The 22,696-nt window shown below is 40.6% G+C and overlaps 2 protein-coding genes and 1 long non-coding RNA gene across 3 annotated transcripts in view; 2 read left to right on the top strand and 1 right to left on the bottom strand.

The window, feature by feature from the left end:
- The window catches only part of LOC133652668 (potassium voltage-gated channel subfamily V member 2-like), a 7,809-nt gene extending 5,154 nt beyond the window's left edge, over positions 1 to 2,655 (top strand). Inside the window, exon 2 of the mRNA XM_062051664.1 lies at positions 2,010 to 2,655. Within this exon, the coding sequence (XP_061907648.1) occupies positions 2,010 to 2,276 (267 nt within the window). The 3' untranslated portion in view covers positions 2,277 to 2,655. The remainder of the gene's footprint in view (positions 1 to 2,009) is intronic.
- tmem150aa (transmembrane protein 150Aa) overlaps positions 1 to 19,471 on the bottom strand; it is a 55,157-nt gene extending 35,686 nt beyond the window's left edge. The window contains exon 1 of the mRNA XM_062051665.1: positions 19,366 to 19,471. The gene's annotated coding sequence lies outside the window, so the exon portion shown is untranslated. The remainder of the gene's footprint in view (positions 1 to 19,365) is intronic.
- LOC133652671 (uncharacterized) lies at positions 11,825 to 18,776 on the top strand. The gene is made up of 4 exons (XR_009826606.1): positions 11,825 to 11,979; positions 13,538 to 13,592; positions 13,676 to 13,774; positions 18,554 to 18,776. It is a non-coding gene; the product is annotated as an uncharacterized LOC133652671 (long non-coding RNA).
- Positions 19,472 to 22,696: the final 3,225 nt, after the last annotated feature.

The following is a 22,696-nucleotide window of genomic DNA, read 5'->3' as shown; positions in this document are numbered from 1 at the left end:
ACACAAATGTCAACTCTGTTTGACATAAATGTCCACCTTAGAGGACACTGATTCTTAGGAGGTCACAAACTTAACATAAATGTCCACTCTGCTTGACACAAATGTCCACTTCAGAGGACGCTGGGTCTCTGGAGATAATAAACTCAACACAAATGTCCACTCTGCTTGACACAAATGTCCACTTTGGAGGACGTTCGTTCTCAGGAAGTCATACACTTAACATAAATGTCCACTCTGCTTGACACAAATGTCCACTTTGGAGGACGTTTGTTCTCAGGAAGTTATATACTTAACACAAATGTCCACTACAGAGGACGCTGGGTCTCTGGAGATTATAAACTCAACACAAATGTCCACTCTGCTTGACACAAATGTCCACTTTGGAGGACGTTTTTTGTCAGGAAGTTATAAACTTAACATAAATGTCCACTTTGTTTGACACAAATGTCCACTTCAGAGGACGCTGGGTCTCTGGAGATTATAAACTCAACACAAATGTCCACTCTGCTGGACACAAATGTCCTCTTTGGAGGACGTTTGTTCTCAGGAAGTTATATACTTAACATGAATGTCCACTTTGGAGGACACAAATGTCCACTTTGGAGGACGTTTGTTCTCAGGAAGCTATACACTTAACACAAATGTCCACTCTGCTTGACACAAATGTCCTCTTTGGAGGACGTTTGTTCTCAGAAAGTTATACACTTAACACAAATGTCCACTCTGCTTGACACAAATGTCCTCTTTGGAGGACGTTTGTTCTCAGAAAGTTACAAACTCAACACAAATGTCCCCTTTGCTTGACACAAATGTCCACTTCAGAGGACGCTGGGTCCCTGGAGATTATAAACTCAACACAAATGACCACTCTGGAGGACGTTTATTCTCAGGAAGTTATACACTTAACACAAATGTCCACTTCAGAGGACGCTGGGTCCCTGGAGATTATAAACTTAACACAAATGTCCACTCTGCTTGACACAAATGTCCACTTTGGAGGACGTTTGTTCTCAGGAAGTTATAAACTCAACACAAATGTCCACTCTGCTTGACACAAATGTCCACTTCAGAGGACGCTGGGTCCCTGGAGATTATAAACTCAACACAAATGACCACTCTGGAGGACGTTTATTCTCAGGAAGTTATACACTTAACACAAATGTCCACTTCAGAGGACGCTGGGTCCCTGGAGATTATAAACTTAACACAAATGTCCACTCTGCTTGACACAAATGTCCACTTTGGAGGACGTTTGTTCTCAGGAAGTTATAAACTCAACACAAATGTCCACTCTGCTTGACACAAATGTCCACTTCAGAGGACGCTGGGTCTCTGGAGATTATAAACTCAACACAAATGTCCACTCTGCTTGACACAAATGTCCACTTTGGAGGACATTTGTTCTCAGAAAGTTATATACTTAACATGAATGTCCACTTTGGAGGACGTTTGTTCTCAGGAAGTTATAAACTTAACATAAATGTCCACTCTGCTTGACACAAATGTCCACTTCAGAGGACGCTGGGTCTCAGGAGGTTAATTAGAAGTTTACCAGCTGGTCTACAGAGACTCAAAGGGGTTGTTTAAAACCTTTAGAGAGTACTAACTTTCCACAGAGTTGTAAGCATTAATTGTAACCACTAATTATAAGATATGCAAAACTGTGATCTTCTTGTTATATTTTTTGGTTAAAAAATGTAACTTTAATGAAGCACCCACAACACTTCAGTAGAACACCTTGTATTATTGTATTGTATTGTATTGTATTGTATTGTATTGTATTATTGTATTGTATTGTATTGTATTGTATTATTGTATTGTATTATTGTATTGTATTGTATTATTGTATTGTATTGTATTGTATTATGTTTACTGACAGCCTTCTACAGATTTGACTACCCACTGAAAATGAGTCATTACACAGCTATAATTGTCATAATTAACGTTATTAGCGTATTCTTTTTGTAAAGCCAAACTCCACTGACTGAATGGAGCTTGTGACTTCACAGGTCAGCATCTCCACGGTGGGCTACGGCGACGTCTACCCAGAGACCATCTTGGGTCGCCTCTTTGCCTTCATTTGCATCGCTTTCGGAATCATCCTCAACGGTCTTCCCATATCCATCCTCTTCAACAAGTTCTCCGACTACTACTCCAAACTCAAGTCCAATCAGTACACGGCCTCGTTGAAGCAGCGAGGGAGAGTGAGGTTCGCCAAGAGAACCTCCCAGAAGCTTAACCACTGCTTTGGTGATGGCCACTGTCATGCAAACTGACTCATTGACACTTCAACAACTTTATTGCAGATTCTCTGCCTGAACACACCAGAAGCTTGGCACTCAGCATCAAGGGTTGGAATTGGGGGTTAAATCACCAAAAATGATTCCCGGGCGCGGCACCGCTGCTGCCCACTGCTCCCCTCACCTCCCAGGGGGTGATCAAGGGGATGGGTCAAATGCAGAGGACAAATTTCACCACACCTAGTGTGTGTGTGACTATCATTGCTACTTTAACTTTAACTTTAACTTAAGTTGATGGAAAAAAACAACAACTTAAAAAACTACTGAAGTGATCAATGTTTCCTTTTGTAACCTGAACTTTTGTCCTTTTTCAAAATATCTTTCTAATTCTGTACAATAAATTTACTTTGATGAGCTCAAGTCTTATCTTATTATGCTTGACCCCCGAATCCATTATTATCTTCACCACACACACACACACACACACACGCACACACACACATATTCTTTAGGACCAGCCTTTCTAGATATATAAAGATGTGTATTTACAACATTAATAATATATACATACTATGCACATATAAAAAAGCTGTTCGTTAATTATTATTATTATTTTTTGTAATTGGTTTTATTTTTTGTAATTGGTTTTTAATCTTTATCATTTACTTCAAGTTATTACAGTACGTCCTTTTATACATATTTATTTATTTTTAAACAATTTTTAGCCAAAGGGCGTGCATTTCAATTTCTTACACACACTTGTTATTTCATATGTTGACCAGAGGGGGAGCACTTTTAAAACCGACACACTTTTTGGGACCACCATAATTATAATTAGGGATGTCCGATAATGGCTTTTTGCCGATATCCGATATTCCGATATTGTCCAACTCTTTAATTACCGATACCGATATCCACCGATACCGATATCAACCGATATATGCAGTCGTGGAATTAACACATTATTATGCCTAATTTGGACAACCAGGTATGGTGAAGATAAGGTACTTTTTTTTAAAATTAGTAAAATAAGATAAATAAATTAAAAACATTTTCTTGAATAAAAAAGAAAGTAAAACAATATAAAAACAGTTACATAGAAACTAGTAATGAATGAAAATGAGTAAAATGAAGTGTTAAAGGTTAGTACTATTAGTGGAGCAGCAGCACGCACAATCATGTGTGCTTACGGACTGTATCCCTTGCAGACTGTATTGATATATATTGATATATAATGTAGGAAGCAGAATATTAATAACAGAAAGAAACAACCCTTTTGTGTGAATGAGTGTAAATGGGGGAGGGAGGTTTTTTGGGTTGGTGCACTAATTGTAAGTGTATCTTGTGTTTTTTATGTGGATTTAATTAAAAAAAAAAAAAAAAAACCGATACCGATAATAAAAAAACCGATACCGATAATTTCCGATAGTAAATTTTAACGCATATATTGGCCGATAATATCGGCAGGACGATATTATTGGACATCTCTAATTATAATAATAATAATAATAATAATAATAATGGGAAGACTTATGTCTCCCGGCTGGCCTGGGAACGCCTCGGGATCCCCCGGGAGGAGCTGGACCAAGTGGCTGGGGAGAGGGAAGTCTGGGCTTCTCTGCTTAGGCTGCTGCCCCCGTGACCCGACCTCGGATAAGCGGAAGAAGATGGATGGATGGATGGATAATAATAATAGATTTTATTTGTACATTGAGTAAACAACCTCAAAGTGCTACAGTGTATTACAAAAAATAAAAATAAAAATAAAATACAAATACAAATAAAAATTTAAAAAATAAATAAAATTTTAGAAAAAGATAATAAAAAATTAATAAAAATCAAAACTAGAACAGCCAAATAGCTACAACTAGTATGCTTATATCTTAAAAAAGGCTTTTTTTTTTAAAAAAGAAGGGTTTTTAAGCCTTTTTTAAAAGCATCCACAGTCTGTGGTGCCCTCAGGTGGTCAGGGAGAGCGTTCCACAGACTGGGCGCAGCGGAGCAGAAAGCCCGGTCTCCTATTGTTCGTAGCTTTGTCCTCGGAGGTTGGAGGAGGTTAGCCTGTCCGGAGCGGAGGTGTCATGTGGAGGATTTGGGGGTGAGTAGTTCTCTGAGGTAGAGGGGGGGGGCATTTCCATGGAGGCACATCATTGTGATAGATGTCACCACCAGGGATGCAAATTGTGATAGATGTCACCACCAGGGATGCAAATTGTGATAGATGTCACCACCAGGGATGCTAATGAGATCTCTATTTTTTTGGTATTTTTGTAATGTGCTTAAGGCCGATGACAAAGGAGTGAGGGACCACAGTTGGCCCCTGTGCCGCACTTTGGGCTAGAAGCTAACAGTTAATGTCCACTATAGTCTTAGTAGCGTGGTGTGTTTGTTCATCCTATGCTCACATGTCAAGTTAAAGTAGCAATGATAGTCACACACACACTAGGTGTGGTGAACTTATTCTCTACATTTGACCCATCACCCTTGATCACCCCCTGGGAGGTGAGGGGAGCAGTGAGCAGCAGCGGTGGCCGCGCCCGGGAATCACTTGTGGTGATTCAACCCCCAAGCCAAGCAGGGAGGTAATGGCTCCCATTTTTACATATGCGGGTTGTCTTACGTCGGCACCGGAAGTGGTAAAATCAGTTGTTCACCTAGCGGGTTTTTTCGGGGATGAATAGGGAAGTCCTTCTTTAGCTGCTGTCGTGGGCGGCAGCTTCAAAAGCCCCGTCCTCCATGGTCTTGAGTCGTGTCCTGGGCGGGCGCGAGCAGACCATGCTGTAGGCCTGGCCGGGTTGTGGTTGAGGCGTGTGGTGTGAGCCGGTCAGTGAGGTAAGTGCAGGCATCACCGTGCAGACGGTGGCGGGTGTGCGGGAGATCCTTGTATTCGATGCGGGCAGAGATGGTGTGCTAGTGAAGAGTGCGGAGGATGGGTACTTACCCCACCCTCATCAGGACCCAGGCAGCGCTGTCCTGAACATACTGGAGTTTTTGGAGGCTCCTGCCAGGGATCCCTAGGAGAAGTGCGTTACAGTAATCCAACCTGGAGGAGACAAAACCATGGACGAGCTCCTCTGCAGCTGGAAGGGAGAGGAAAGGACGGAGTTTGGAGATGTTACGGAGGTGAAAGAAGGAGGGATTCGCAGAAATGGGTGACATGATTGTCAAAGGTGTTAGACTAATGATGTATAAGTTATCACACAACTCTTATGCTTAAAGGCCGTTGCTATAGTTATTATCAATTGTGCTGAAGTTGTACTTTTCTATCCGTGCAAAGGCACACAACGGGTAAGCTTGCTTTGCGAGTCGTCTCGTGTCAGCAGTTTGTTTCCAGACCCTGCCTGCTGACAGCCAAGGACGGACATCGAGTACCTCAACGCGGACAGGACAGAGACAGGGCGAGATCACGAGTGTCAGCACATTTCCATTCTGATTAATCATGTATTGTGTCTACTGCAGTGATGTTAACTAGGGACCTCCCGAATAAATAGAGGAGCACGTGGGACTGTACCTTAGAGCGTAGGGAGAAACTGTAACTGAGTGTACAGCCCAATACGTCTCTCCTCATGAGTGAAATTCAACTCTGACTCTGCTTGATTCCTTCTTCTTGTCTTGTGTAATAGATAGTTCGGGGTTTGAATCTGACAAAAGGAGAGGTGGGGGGTAAACCCCACGGTTGGTAACAGATGGCGAGAGAGGAATGTTGTGAAATGAGAGTGAAACTGAGGTGATGGGGGAGAAGCAGAGTTGTTAAGGGGTACCGGTTTGGATGGCTTCTGGTTTTGAGCCATTTAGCTACAGGAGGTTTTGGCTCATCCATGCGTTTATGTCCTCCAGGCAGGACCTGAGACAAGGAACAGTGGCAGAGGGGGACCCAGAGGAGGACACCTTGAGGTAGACTTGTGTGTTGTCAGCATATCCATGCCTGCTGACGACACACCCGAGGGGAACCATGTAGATGGTGAAGAGGCTCGGACCGAGTACGGAACCCTGGGGGGACTCCAGAGTTGACGGTGTGGGGACGAGATTTTGCAACCCCCAGGACCACGTACTCGGTCCTGTCAGTGAGGTAGGAATGAAACCAGTGAAGGGCAATGTCAGACAGGCCGATGAAGTGCTGGAGACTGTGGAGGAGGACGTGAAGGTGTTCCTGTTTTCTCTCATGTATGGTAATCAACAGAAGGATGTTGTTCTGGCCCAAGGACTTCAAAGCGAAGAGATGACAGGATCTGCCCAATTTCCAGACAAACTCTTTTTGAAGTATTTTACGGAACTCTCTTTGAACTATTTTATGGAACTCTTTTTGAACTATTTTTACGACCTCTTCTTTCGAACTATTCTGCACCCAAGGCAACGCTGTTTACGACCCACTTCCCTCTGGAGAAAGTCAAATAAAGAAGGAGGAGTGCGATCTTTTGGGAGAGCGTGCTGAGACACTGTAAGAGGTTACAGGTCCACGGCGTCTCTCCTCAATATTTTGAGTCCAAATTGAATTCTGTCTCTGTTTGATTCTTTGCCTTTTGTCTTGTTTGATAGATGCCATCAGTGTTTGAACCTGACAGTGGTCAATGGTGTGGAACTCAGCAGAGAGGTGGAGAAGAATGAAGAGGGATGTGGAACCAGAGTCCGAGGACATCAGCAGATCAATGGTTACTCTGATGAGATCTGTTTCTGTGCTGGGGGGCGGAAACCGCATTGGAGTTTTTCATAGTTTTCATATATTTGCGATGCTTGTGGAGCTAAGAGGAGATGACTTTTTCCAGAGTTTGGGGTGTGAATGGAAGGTTTCAGACTGGTCTGTAATTTGAAAGGGGTTTGGGATCAGGAGGTTGTTTTTTTCAGAAGGAGTTTGATCAGAGTTGTTTTATAAGCGGGTGGGGACTGTGCCAGGTGGGAGGGAGAGCTTGATTATTTTGGATGTGAGGCGGTCAAAGTGACTTTTTAGCAGGGCAGAGGGATCCAGGGAGCAAGTGGATGATTTTGAAGTATGGATAATCTTCTCGACCTCCTGCGGTGAGTTGTGTAAGATGTTGTGTAGCGGGTGTTGTCGGGGTGTCAAGGACGAAGCTGTGCAGAGTCGCCAGAGACGAGCGGATAATGTCAATTTGGGATATAAAATAGTCAAAGAAAAAGCTTGCAGTTTAGCGCTGAGATGTGAGATATGAGGGTAGCTGTGGTTTGAGGAGATGGTTGACACTGGAAAATGGTAGGTTGTTATCGATCATTGGTGAGTAATAGACGGGCCTGAACGTCGAAAGGGCTTTTGCATATGAATGTAAGCAAACAGCTAATTAAGTAAATAGCTCTTGAAACTACGGACATTTCTCAAAATGAAATAGCAGCCCTTTGAGACATTTGTGGTTAAGGGTCAATCAATCAATGTTTATTTATATAGCCCTAAATCACAAGTGTCTCAAAGGGCTGCACAAGCCACAACGACATCCGCGGTACAGAGCCCACATAAGGGCAAGGAAAAACTCACAACCCCAATGGGACGTCGATGTGAATGACTATGAGAAACCTTGGAGAGGACCACATATGTGGGTGACCACATATGTGGGTGAACCCCCCCTTCGCCCCCTTCTAGGGGAGACCGAGTGGGTCTGACATAATATTGTGAGAGTCCAGTCCATAGTGGATCTAACATAATAGTGTGAGAGTCCAGTCCATAGTGGATCTAACATAATAGTGTGAGAGTCCAGTCCATAGTGGATCTAACATAATAGTGTGAGAGTCCAGTCCATAGTGGATCTAACATAATAGTGAGAGTCCAGTCCATAGTGGATCTAACATAATAGTGTGAGAGTCCAGTCCATAGTGGATCTAACATAATAGTGTGAGAGTCCAGTCCATAGTGGATCTAACATAATAGTGAGAGTCCAGTCCATAGTGGATCTAACATAATAGTGTGAGAGTCCAGTCCATAGTGGATCTAACATAATAGTGTGAGAGTCCAGTCCATAGTGGATCTAACATAATAGTGAGAGTCCAGTCCATAGTGGATCTAACATAATAGTGTGAGAGTCCAGTCCATAGTGGATCTAACATAATAGTGTGAGAGTCCAGTCCATAGTGGATCTAACATAATAGTGAGAGTCCAGTCCATAGTGGATCTAACATAATAGTGTGAGAGTCCAGTCCATAGTGGATCTAACATAATAGTGAGAGTCCAGTCCATAGTGGATCTAACATAATAGTGAGAGTCCAGTCCATAGTGGATCTAACATAATAGTGTGAGAGTCCAGTCCATAGTGGATCTAACATAATAGTGTGAGAGTCCAGTCCATAGTGGATCTAACATAATATTGTGAGAGTCCAGTCCATAGTGGATCTAACATAATAGTGTGAGAGTCCAGTCCATAGTGGATCTAACATAATAGTGTGAGAGTCCAGTCCATAGTGGATCTAACATAATAGTGTGAGAGTCCAGTCCATAGTGGATCTAACGTAATAGTGTGAGAGTCCAGTCCATAGTGGATCTAACATAATAGTGTGAGAGTCCAGTCCATAGTGGATCTAACATAATAGTGTGAGAGTCCAGTCCATAGTGGATCTAACATAATAGTGTGAGAGTCCAGTCCATAGTGGATCTAACATAATAGTGTGAGAGTCCAGTCCATAGTGGATCTAACATAATAGTGTGAGAGTCCAGTCCATAGTGGATCTAACATAATAGTGAGAGTCCAGTCCATAGTGGATCTAACATAATAGTGTGAGAGTCCAGTCCATAGTGGATCTAACATAATAGTGTGAGAGTCCAGTCCATAGTGGATCTAACATAATAGTGAGAGAGTACAGTCCATAGTGGATCTAACATAATAGTGAGAGAGTACAGTCCATAGTGGATCTAACATAATAGTGTGAGAGTCCAGTCCATAGTGGATCTAACATAATAGTGTGAGAGTCCAGTCCATAGTGGATCTAACATAATAGTGAGAGTCCAGTCCATAGTGGATCTAACATAATAGTGTGAGAGTCCAGTCCATAGTGGATCTAACATAATAGTGTGAGAGTCCAGTCCATAGTGGATCTAACATAATAGTGTGAGAGTCCAGTCCATAGTGGATCTAACATAATAGTGTGAGAGTCCAGTCCATAGTGGATCTAACATAATAGTGTGAGAGTCCAGTCCATAGTGGATCTAACATAATAGTGTGAGAGTCCAGTCCATAGTGGATCTAACATAATAGTGAGAGTCCAGTCCATAGTGGATCTAACATAATAGTGTGAGAGTCCAGTCCATAGTGGATCTAACATAATAGTGTGAGAGTCCAGTCCATAGTGGATCTAACATAATAGTGTGAGAGTCCAGTCCATAGTGGATCTAACATAATAGTGAGAGTCCAGTCCATAGTGGATCTAACATAATAGTGTGAGAGTCCAGTCCATAGTGGATCTAACATAATAGTGTGAGAGTCCAGTCCATAGTGGATCTAACATAATAGTGTGAGAGTCCAGTCCATAGTGGATCTAACATAATAGTGTGAGAGTCCAGTCCATAGTGGGGCCAGCAAGAGACCATCCCGAGCGAAGACGGGTCAGCAGCGCAGAGATGTCCCCAACCAACTCCCAGGCGAGCGGTCCACCCCGGGTCCCGACTCGAAGGGTCAGTGTTGCCACAGTTACCTTGAAAAACTCATCTGATTAATGACTAGTGATTACTCCTTTAGAAAGTAACTTAGTTACTTTACTGATTAGTTGATTTCAAAAGTAAGTAAGTTAGATTACAAGTTACTTTATTAGTTACATTCAACAATGCAGCTACCGACATTACCCCAGCCGCCGTTGGTTTATATATATATATATATATATGTATATATATATATATATATATATATATATATATATATATATATATATATATATATATATATATATATATATATATATATATATATATATATATATATATATCTCTATATATATATATATATATATATATATATATATATATATATATATATATATATATATATATATATATATATATATATATGAAACAGTTTTTCTTTACAGCAGTTGACATAAATTATTTGTTTTGTATAAAATAAAATAAATACTGTCTTTTTTTACCTGACTGTTAATACTGCAAAGGCAAATAAACTTTAATGTGACTACTGGTTTGGAAAAAGGAACGCGTTAGATTTGTCGTTAATGAAAAAAGACGTCATATTAGACTAGCACGTTACTAAGTAACGCGCTACCGGCATCAGTGTTAAGGGTTATGTAAATAAACTTGATTGATTGATTGATTGACATTCATTCATTAAAAGTACAGTTTGTTCTTCACAAACATACTCAAGTAAAAGTATGTTGCTTCAAAAAGTCCAATATATCCAAAAAGTAACTTTAGTAAATGTAATGGAGTAAATGTAGCACATTACAAAAACACTTTCAGGTGAAAACAGGTTTTTAAAGCAGGTTTTATGACTAATCACACGATGCAAGTCAAATAAACTATTCTGAACTAAAATCTTGTCTGCTGGTTTGAATATGTTGCTTATTTTTATATTCTGCTGGGTTTTTACAACAACAACAAAAACGTACGTATATTACCACAAAAAAAAAAAAAAAAGATTAAATCAATAATTTATTAAATAATTTTACATTAAATAAATACACGTTTGTATTTTCCAAATTTCGACATATTTAGGAAATTATTAAATATGCATTCACTTATCTAACTTTGTCCCATTTGGCCAACCATACATGATTACCAAACAATAGTAGTTGAGTCATAAAATAATAACTGCATGACTGACATTGTTATAAATCAAATTACAAAGTGAAAAAGATACTCCAATATGAAAAGAAGCTACTGTCTACAAAACGTTTTAGCTCCTGTCCAGAGGGGGGCAGCACTGCAACAACAATAACAACCAGAGGGGGGTGTCACGCCAATTTTCTTCCCATCACAAAAACTTTCCTAGCCCCCATTTACTTCCGGGGTCATTTCCGCTTACGTCAGTTCCTCTTACTTACGTCATTTCCTCTCACGTCATTGCCAGCGATCGATAAATCCAAATCTCCTGAAAATGGTGGTGTCACTGGATGATATTCGTCTTTATCTGTCCCAGGGGACTTATGTCAAACACCAGCAGGCTTCGCAACATTTCAAGCGGAGTGTTAGGGCCGCTGCTGCGAACTTCTGTCTTCGTGGTAACGTGCAAAAAATATTAATTAATATATAATACTGTTAAATGTCTGTACTACTTTAAATCAACATTATTGTTGAAACCATTTCACTAATATTAATTAATATATAATACTGTTAAATGTCTGTACTTTAAATCAACATTATTGTTGAAACATTTCAGTAATATTAATTAATATATAATGTTAAATGTCTGTACTTTAAATCAACATTATTGTTGATAATTCAGACGTTTTGTTAACGCTATATTATAAAAAAGAGTCAAACGAAGTGCTATCGATCGCTGTCAATGACGTAGGAGGAACTGACGTAAGCGAAAATCACCCCGGAAGTAAATGGGGGTTAGGAAGGTTTTTGTGATGGGAAGAAAATTGGCGTGACACGGGCAGCACTGCAACAACAATAACAACCAGAGGGGGGCAGCACTGCAACAATGACAACTTGCTGCCAGAAAGGCTCATAAGAGAGGAAGTCAACGCTTACCCACAATCCTCTGCGGTGCTAAAGTGACCTCTGCTGCTAACTCCCAGCCGTTAAAGTCGTAAAGTCATGGCTCCTCCGGTTGCGGTGTCTCCGTTGATTAAGGTTAGTTTCCCCTAACATACTTTTTATAATTAGGTCCACATTATATTGTGACCGTCATCTGCAGTCACGCAGCCGGAAGCTAATACATGCTAGCTGATGTTAGCTGTCCCGTGCTAAGTGTGTTAGCATTAATGATCAATATTCTCTCTATATTGTGTTGCTTTCCCCTCAAATGATGGTGTTAAATGCTACTCTTCAAACTGGACAAGTTAAATTAGGACGCTAATGTCAAAATGCAGTCAGCATGTCACGTAAATGTTGCAAGTGCAACGCGGTGTTGACATGCCTGAAAGGGACAAGCGGTAGGAAATGGATGGATGTCTGAAACATTGCACTTATTCCCAATACAACCACATTTGTGACGTAATGGTGTATTAATCTCTTTACCTATGGGGTCCAATCCAATCCACTTTATTTGTATAAGCACATTTAAACAACAAAAATGTTTCCTAAGTGCTGCACAACAATATTTAAAACAATATTAAAATATCCTGAGCTCCACCAATGACTGAATAAAAACGAAAAATAAATAAATATAAAACCAATATAAAAATAAATATGATTAAAAACGATTTTAAAGGGTAAAACCAATTAAAACTATAAATAAAAATCCATCCATCTTCTTCCGCTTATCTGAGGTCGGGTCGCGGGGGCAGCAGCCTAAGCAGGGAAGCCCAGACTTCCCTCTCCCCAGCCACTTGGTCCAGCTACTCCCGGGGGATCCCGAGGCGTTCCCAGGCCAGCCGGGAGAGAGACATAGTCTTCCCAACGTGTCCTGGGTCTTCCCCGTGGCCTCCTACCGGTCGGACGTGCCCTAAACACCTCCCTAGGGAGGCGTTCGGGTGGCATCCAGACCAGATGACCGAACCACCTCATCTGGCTCCTCTCCATGTGGAGGAGCAGCGGCTTTACTTTGATGACAGAGCTTCTCACCCTAAGGGAGAGACCCACCACCCGGCGGAGGAAACTCATTTGGGCCGTGATCTTGTCCTTTCGGTCATAACCCAAAGCTCATGACCATAGGTGAGGATGGGAACGTCGATCGACCGGTAAATTGAGAGCTTTGCCTTCCGGCTCAGCTCCTTCTTCACCACAACGGATCGATACAGCGTCCGCATTACCAAAGACGCCGCACCGATCCGCCTGTCCATCTCACCATCCACTCTCCCCTCACTCGTGAACAAGACTCCCAGGTACTTGAACTCCTCCACTTGGGGCAGGGTCTCCTCCCCAACCTGGAGATGGCACTCCACCCTTTTCCGGGCTGCGTTGGCCCTGCGATGAGGTGGCGACTTGTCCAGGGTGTACCCCGCCTTCCGCCTGAATGCAGCTGAGATAGGCTCCAGCACCCCCCGCGACCCCGAAAGGGACAATGGATGGCATATTTAAGATTTAGGTTTGATTGAACATTTAGATTTAATATTAAGAGTCAAAATGTGATGAAAATGTGAAAAAAGTGAGTTAAATGTGAGAAGTATATCTGCTAGAAAAGTGAGACTGATCTTTTACATTGGGCACCCCCGTATTTACCTGTGTGGTATGCACCTTTACATTCCAGACTGCCAGGTATTCAGCGTTGATTGTTGGCGTCTTGTATGGCAAAATGAGATATGGTAAGCTACTGCGAGGCCAAGACGCTCCCACGTTCTGCTGCTATAGTGGAAATGTCAACCTCAACACACTCTGATGCCCCCAGCCAAACTGAAGCCTATTGCGGCCGAGGAGCGGAGGATCGAAGAAGAGGAGAAGAAGATCCACGAGGAGCAGGAGCGCATCGCCAAGCAGCTTGCAGAAGGTATCATGTCAGACATGTTTTAATTGTGATGTCGGCCACTGGAAATATTCAGCCAAAAATTGCGTTTTTTGGTTTTGGACGTATCTTATGGCGTCACATTAGTACCAAAAATCCAAGCGCGTAAAAACTGTTATCGCGCGCTGATTCTCCACTTCGTGCGCGCGCGCGACACCCTTTTGCGCGCACGTGGTGCCTTCTTCTGTCTCGTTTTGAACGCGCGCGGTGCCTTTCTGCGCGCGCGCTGTCTCGGTCTGTGCGCTGTCATGTTTCATTTTGGTACTTTGGGGGCGGGCATGCTTAGACCGCCCCTTCTTTCTGATTGGCTTTGAGCAATCAGAAGTATAGCAGGGCGGGTCATCGTCAATATGTATCAAGATTTACGGAGGAAGAAGTGGATAAAAAATAATATGAAATTAAGATAAGATATAATCAAACATAAAAATAAACTACAATATGAAAAACTATAAAATAAAATAAAATACAATAAAAACTGAAATATAAATATAATAAGACCATATAAAAATAGGCTAAGATATGATAAAACATAAAAATAAGCTAAGATATGATAAAACATAAAAATAACTAATACTAATAGAATAATCCTGCACATTGGGCCTGATATTTGTGTAGTAAAGTGGTTTTTGAATTCGAGCAATGTAATCTGAAAGATGTTTAAAATATCAACAGTTAATGTTAATATTTTTGAAACAATATACTTCTCATAACATGAGTGTCTGTGTGCAGGAGAGAGTGGAAAGAAAAGCATTGCTATAGTTTCACTTCATCTGCCTTTTTTTACAACCTACTTGAAGTTGTATTTTTATTTCCCCCCCCCCCCCCCCCCCCCCAAAGCCAATCAGAAAGAAGGGGCGGTCTAAGCATGCCCGCCCCCAAAGTACCAAAATGAAACATGACAGCGCTGCGCGCGCACGAAGTGGAGAATCAGCGCGTGATAACAGTTTTTACGCGCTTGTATTTTTGGTACTAATGTGACGCCATAGTATCTTCTCACCAAAACATCATGGTGATGGCGTGGGCAAGATGCATGTGGTGGTCTATAGCGCAGGTGACATAGACCTGCAGGAAGACATGTGCCAAATGTGCAGCGTGCAAATATTAGGGGTGTAACGGTACACAAAAATGTCGGTTGGGTACGTACCTCGGTTTAGAGGTCACGGTTCGGTTCATTTCCGGTACAGTAAGAAAACAAAAAAATATGAATTTTTTGGTTATTTATTTACCAAATTTGTAAACAATGGCTTCATCCTTTTAACATTGGGAACACTATAATAATTCTGCCCACGTTAATCAACATTAAACTGCCTCAAGTTGTTGCTCAGATTAAATAAAATGACAAAACTTTTCTTCTACGTATAAAAAGTGCAACATTAAACAGTTTCAAGTCAACTCATCATGCTTAAAGGCCTACTGAAAGCCACTACTAGCGACCACGCAGTCTGATAGTTTATATATCAATGATGACATCTTAACATTGCAACACATGCCAATACGGCCGGGTTAACTTATAAAGTGACATTTTAAATTTCCCGCCACACTTCCGGTTGAAAAAGCCTTCGAAGGATGACGTATGCGCGTGACGTAGCCCGGGGAACAGCGGTATGCCTTCTCCATTGAATACAATACAAAAAAGCTCTGTTTTCATTTCATAATTCCACAGTATTCTGGACATCTTTTGCAATTTGTTTAATGAACAATGGAGGCTGCAAAGAAGAACGTTGTAGGTGGCTGTAGCAACACAAGGACCACTTACTCGGATAGCAGACGCCTAGCCGATGCTAGCAGACCCACCGCACGGATGATCGGGTGAAGTCCTTCGTCGCGCCGTCAATCGCTGGAACGCAGGTGAGCACGGGTGTTGCTGAGCAAAGCAGATGAGGGCTGGCTGGCGTAGGTGGAGCGCTAATGTTTTTATCATAGCTCTGTGAGCTCCGGTTGCTAAGTTAGCCTTAGCGTCGTTAGCAACAGCATTGTTAAGCTTTGCCAGGCTGAGATCTATTAACCGTGTAGTTACATGTACATGGTTTAATAGTATTGTCGATCTTCTGTCTATCCTTCCAGTCAGGGGTTTATTTATTTTGTTTCTATCTGCATTTGAGACAGATGCTATCACGTTAGCTCATGCTAAAGATGCTAAAGAGCTTCGTCGATGTATTGTCGTGGAGATAAAAGTCACTGTGAATGTCCATTTCGCGTTCTCGACTCTCATTTTCAAGAGGATATAGTATCCCAGGTGGTTTAAAATACAAATCCGTGATCCACAATAGAAAAAGCAGAGAGTGTGGAATCCAATGAGCCAGCTTGTACCTAAGTTACGGTCAGAGCGAAAAAAGATATGTCTTGCACTGCATTCTAGTCCTTCACTCTAACGTCCCTCGTCCACGAATCTTTCATCCTTGCTCAAATTAATGGGGTAATCGTCACTTTCACTGTCCGAATAGCTCTAGCTGCGTTGAAAACAATAGGAAAATATGAGGGAGTGAACAACTGACTACGTCACGCTACTTCCGGTAGGGGCGAGTTTTTTTTTATCAGAGACCAAGAGTTGCGAACTTTATCGACGTTGTTCTCTACTAAATCCTTTCAGCAAAAATATGGCAATATCGCAAAATGATCAAGTATGACACATAAAATGGATCTGCTATCCCCGTTTAAATAAAAAAAATTAATTTCAGTAGGCCTTTAATTTATTACAGCATTTGGGAAGCCTGTAGTTGATTTATTATGTAAATGTTATATTTGTATCAACATGTGATAGCAGGGACCCTGCCATTCAAAACTAGGCTGCTACATTACTAATGATTCATGTAACTATAGCTGAAAAAATAGTACAATAACAATAGGAGAGACTATTCATCCCTGAACACCATGGAGTGCATGTAGGCTTAATGATGCACTTACATTATTATATCAACTATCAGAGACAGAAACTCTTCATTTAACATAATGTCCTTTTTTGCTGCTTCAACACAGCTCAATCAACACAGAAAAAGGTCAAGTGAAATAACAGACAGACAGGGCTTTGCTGTCCGTAACACACACACACACCGCAAAATGAGCTAACGTTACGCTAAAAGCGAATTAGCCTTCACCTCATTCCAGGACTGCGAGTGAGCTGAGCTGCCTTTTATATTTCTAGAAGGTCAACGGGCTCATAGTGATGTTACTAGTAGTTGACTGGGAGGTGTTTATTATCATTTGTGGAGAGTCCACAGCCTGATGATTACCTGCTAAACGCTAAGCACTGACTACATGCGCTCTGAATACGCACTGCTGATTTGCTGTTACCGCTCTGTTTGTAACCAATCAGATGGTTGTGTGGGTGAGACAATGCCGGGTGCTGTGTAGAGGACTGACAGAGGCAGAAGGAAGCAGAGGCGCCTACTTAATATGTTCGTGTGGAAACTCCTTCGGTACACCTCCGAACCGAACCGGAACCCCCGTACTGAAACAGTTCAATACAAATACATGTACCGTTACACCCCTAACAAATATTAAAAGGTAGTGGCGGCTGCGCCTGTGAGTGCTTTGTGGAGGAGGAGGAGGCTCACAGCAGTCTCTAAACACAAGCCCCGTCTCCAATAACCCCAGAAAAAGATTTAGGTTAGTCACCAGTCCTTTTTAAATAAAGAAAAAGTCACTGAAATAATTGTACAATTCTTCTGATTAACTCGGAACGAAGAAATGAAAAGTGCTACATATTTCAAAATTGCTAATTTGCTCATTTCGCTGTCAGTCTAAAAGGGATTCAGCCTCAGACAGATCATTTAATTCAGTGTTTTTCAACCTTTTCTGAGCTAAGGCACATTTTTTTGCGTTGAGAAAATGCGGAGGCACACCACCAGCAGAAATCATTAAAAAACCAAACTCAGCTGACAGTAAAAAGTCGTTGTCGCAATTGTTGGATATGACTTTAAAGCATAACCAAGCATGCATCACTATAGCTCTTGTCTCAAAGTAGGTGTACTGTCACCACCTGTCACATCACACCCTGACTTATTTGGACTTTTTTGCTGTTTTCCTGTGTGTAGTGTTTTACTTCTTGTCCTGCGCTCCTATTTTTGTTGGTATTTTCCTGTAGCAGTTTCATGTCTTTCTTTGAGCGATATTCCCCGCATCTACTTTGTTTTAGCAGTCAAGAATATTTCAGTTTTTATCCTTCTTTGTGGGGACATTGTTGATGGTCATGTCATGTTCGAATGTACTTTGTGGACGCCGTCTTTGCTCCGCAGTAAGTCTTTGCTGTCGTCCAGCATTCTGTTTTTGTTCACTTTGTAGCCAGTTCAGTTTTAGTTTGGTTCTGCATAGCCTTCCCTAAGCTTCAATGCCTTTTCTTAGCGGCACTCACCTTTTGTTTATTTTTGGTTTAAGCATTAGACACCTTTTTACCTGCACACTGCCTCCCGCTGTTTCCCACATCTACAAAGTAATTAGCTACCTGCTGCCACCTACTGACATGGAAGAGTATTACACGGTTACTCTGCCGCGCTCTAGACAGCACAGACACTCAACAACAACACACCATTTGCAGACTATAATTACTGCTTTGCAAAAAATATTTTTAACCCAAATAGGTGAAATTAGATAATCTCCCACGGCACACCAGACTGTTACTGATGTAATCTCCAGGCCAGCCCACTGTCCATAGACTCACTTTATTATTGTAAAACACATGAATTATATTTTATATTGTTGGAATACTAGTGGTAAATATTTTCATGATTGTTATGTATTCATCTTGTTTTGTTTTTGTCTTCACAGCAAATGAAGAAACCATCCTGAAATAGACCTTCACTTCCAGGACAATTTTCATTCTAGAGTAACTCCAACAACATCCATGCTGGGTCATTCACTCACCCTGGATGTGGAGAAGTATTTTATTCCTGCTTGTTAGAAACCCTCATATGGATTCATGTCTCTGGAACTGTAAATATTAAGTTCAGACTTGGTAATAAATCATGTCGTTAACAAATGTATGTAATAATGTAGTCCTTCCATGTTTCCAAAAGACACAATTACTTGCTGAGTGTATGTAATAGTCATTTCAAAATGTATTCACATCATGTAAGAAGGGAGATGTAAGTATAGTACTTGCAGGGATTAGATCAGTGGTTCTCAACCTGGGTTGGATGGAACACTAGGGGTTTGGTGAGTCGGCCTCAGGGGTTCGGCGGCGGTCAAAACACACCCGACTCATCGTGTAAATACAAACTTCTCCCTATCGGCGTATTACGGATACGGAAACAACTGACTGGTTTGCAGGTGTGTCATTTGTTGTGAGTTTATGCACTGTGTTGGTTTTGTTGTTTGAACAAGGTGATGTTCATGCACGCTTCATCAAGTGCACCAGTAATAAAACATGGTAACACTTTAGTATGGGGAACATATTCACCATTAATTAGTTGCTTATTAACATGCAAATTAGTAACATATTGGCTCTTAACTAGTCATTATTAAGTACTTATTAGAAAATGTTGCAGAGCAATAAAACAATCTGCTCGGACTAATTTGTCTCTTAAATTAGGAACACGTTTAGGAGCAAAATTGGGGAACTCCTGAAATACATGACCTACCTGAGGATGGCTCTTTAAAATGGAACAGTGTCTCTTCATGCAAATTGAAATCCCAAGTAATGTTAGAAAAGGTAGTAGCACAAACTAAGCCCGGGGACTTGGAAGAACAAACACTTCATTTCAATTAATACTTCCTATCAATATTATTCACCTTCATCAAAGATTGATCAAGACTTTTTCCACCATGTCCTTTCGCTAAAATCGCAAAGTTCCCCAGCTTGTTCATCAAAACCAATGTCAGCATCACAATGTCAATGTCACAATGTCAGCATCACAATGTCACAATGTCAGCATCACAATGTCAGCATCACAGATCCTCCCGACTTCTTAATCATTGACTATACGGGAGACCTTTCTTCACAACTAGAATAGTCTAAAAAACTGTTAGTCTTTTTTCTGTACACGCTTGTGCTCAAGTGTTCATCTTTAACTACCTTGGCATCAAGAAAATACATCTCTACCAGACCAACCACCCAGTTAAAGTTTAAATACAGTAGATTTACCGGAAAATTATTCCATTTAGAGGGCAAAATATAGGATTGTCCCCAGACAAAGCGTGAGAGTTGACGGACGGGTATGTCGAGCGTAGTTTGTTTTGTGGATGACAACATGCCAGCCACCTGCCTTACCTTGGACCTGTCCAAACAAGGCCAGGTCACGTCCAGCTAGTTAAGTTAAGCAGGCATGCATAACCAGTGCTGAGTTCAGACTGCTTGCAACATCTTATATCGGGTGTTGTTGACATGACCTCATTGAACTGTTCAAGTTAAGCTTTGCTACGTGTCTAAACTTAGCTGCCTTTAAAACTACCTTCTCAAAGGGTGTTGCAATATCTCAATTTAGGATCATTTACATGGACGATATTACATGACAGCAATTTACAGCAAAAGTGGAATATATTTATCTGTACAGTAATCTATTTATTTATATCTGCACCTTTTTGCTCTTTTATCCTGCACTACCACACTGCAAAAAGTGAAATCTAAGTAAGATGAAATATGTCAAATAAGGCTGATATTTGCTTATTTTCTGTCTGATAAGATAATTCCTCTCTCTAAGCAGATTTTATGTTAGAGTGTTTTACTTGTTTTAAGTGTTTAAGTGTGATGTCAGTAAGATATTACAGCTTGTTGCTGAGATTTGATGAGCTATATTGAGTAAAACATGCTTGAAACTAGAATATCAACTGTTGCATAGCTGTGTCATCAGAGATGTCCGATAATATCGGCCTGCCGATATTATCGGCCGATATATGTGTTAAAATGTAATATCGGAAATTATCGGTATCGTTTTTTTTTTGTTTTTTTAATTAAATCCACATAAAAAACACAAGATACACTTACAATTAGTGCACCAACCCAAAAAACCTCCCTCCCCCATTTACACTCATTCACACAAAAGGGTTGTTTCCTTCTGTTATTAATATTCTGCTTCCTACATTATATATCAATATATATCAATACAGTCTGCAAGGGATACAGTCCGTAAGCACACATGATTGTGCGTGCTGCTGCTCCACTAATAGTACTAACCTTTAACACTTAATTTTACTCATTTTCATTAATTACTAGTTTCTATGTAACTGTTTTTATATTGTTGTACTTTCTTTTTTATTCAAGAAAATGTTTTTAATTTATTTATCTTATTTTACTAATTTTTTTAAAAAGTACCTTATCTTCACCATACCTGGTTGTCCAAATTAGGCATAATAATGTGTTAATTCCACGACTGTATATATCGGTTGATATCGGTATCGGTAATTAAAGAGTTGGACAATATCGGATATCGGCAAAAAGCCATTATCGGACATCCCTACTCACAAGTATACAACTACTTTTTTAAAGTCATCATTTCTTATTTCAAGCATGAACCAAAAAAAAATCCTGACTTTGACACAATTGTGTCTCATAATTAAAACAGATGACAGCCAAATGGACTTTGCTGTTTTATTTCCAATGAAACAATAGAAAAGAGGTACTCATATAGTAGTACAGTTGGCACAGTACAGTAAACTGACAGTTAATATTTAAACATGTGACATTTCTAACAATTTTGAACAGAAATAGTTCATGCACATTCAGATGAATTCTTCAAAATTACAATTAAAAAAATTTGGGCTGTATATATGCACACTAATTGACTGAAAGAGCACGCACTTGATGCGATGATGTCATGTTATCCATGGAAAAATGCATTTTTAGACAATATGATTTGCCTGAGCGGCTAGGAGACCCCGAGAGTAACAAGTGCTTGCCTTGTTGCCTTTCCATTAAGAACAATAAACTAGTTTTTAGTATAAGTTTGCTGGTTTCAAGAAATGTAATGCCGAGCGCATATCATTATGTCAAGATAATGGCACTAGCATTTACTTCATTTAAGAATATCTTTCAACATATTGAGCAAAAAGGTCTCTTTTTGTTTCTACCAAGAAAAGTGCACTTGTTATTAGTGAGAATATACTTATTTTAAGCTATTTTTGGGGTTCATTGAAGTTAGCTAAGTTTTGGAAAGTCTTGACAAGCCAAATTTTCTTGTTCTATTGGCAGATAATTTTGCTTAGTTCAAATAAAAAAACCCTCATTTTTTTCTTTCTGGTTTTTGAACAGACTTTTTGCAGTGCGTGAGCGAATGCAACGAAATTCCGTCCTTATCTGTCCTGTAAAGTTGAAATTTGAATGACAATAAAAGGAAGTCTTATCCTCACTGACCTCGTTAGTAGGTACACCTCAACTGATTCATGGCAAAGGTTATATCGAGAAAAATAAACTATTTTAAAAGCGTCTGTTTAACAGCGTGTTACGTCTGTGGGTATTTATAGACGTGTTACTTAACCCGGAACAAGCCACAGATTGCAGACGTGTTACTTAACCCGGAACAAGCCACAGTCAGCCTGCAGGTCCACCTGAGCCTCTGCTGACATAACATGACGGCTGCTCAGCGAAGAAAAAAGATCCACATCTAAACAAAAACTTGTGTCAGGTTCAAACACTGATGACATCTAATAAACAAGACAAGAGGCAAAGAATTAAACAGAGACAGAATTCAATTTGGACTCAATATATTGAGGAGAGTCGCCCGGACCTTGTATCCTTCTACAATCTCCAGCACGCTCTCCCAAAAGATTGTATGCCTCCTTCTTTTATTTCGGACCCTCCCCGACCACCTGGCCATATTTGTTTCCAAAGGACAAAGGTCGCAAACAATTCACAGGAAAGGTCAGTTCAAAAAGAGTTCCATAAATCAGTTCAAAAAGAGTTCGTCTGGAAATTGGGCAGATCCTGTCATCTCTCCGCTTTGAAGTCCTTGGGCCAGAACAACACCCTTCTAATGA

The sequence above is a fragment of the Entelurus aequoreus genome, linkage group LG06, assembly GCF_033978785.1.
Source record: "Entelurus aequoreus isolate RoL-2023_Sb linkage group LG06, RoL_Eaeq_v1.1, whole genome shotgun sequence".
Classification (NCBI taxonomy): domain Eukaryota; kingdom Metazoa; phylum Chordata; class Actinopteri; order Syngnathiformes; family Syngnathidae; genus Entelurus; species Entelurus aequoreus.
This window is presented reverse-complemented; position numbering and strand designations above follow the sequence as displayed.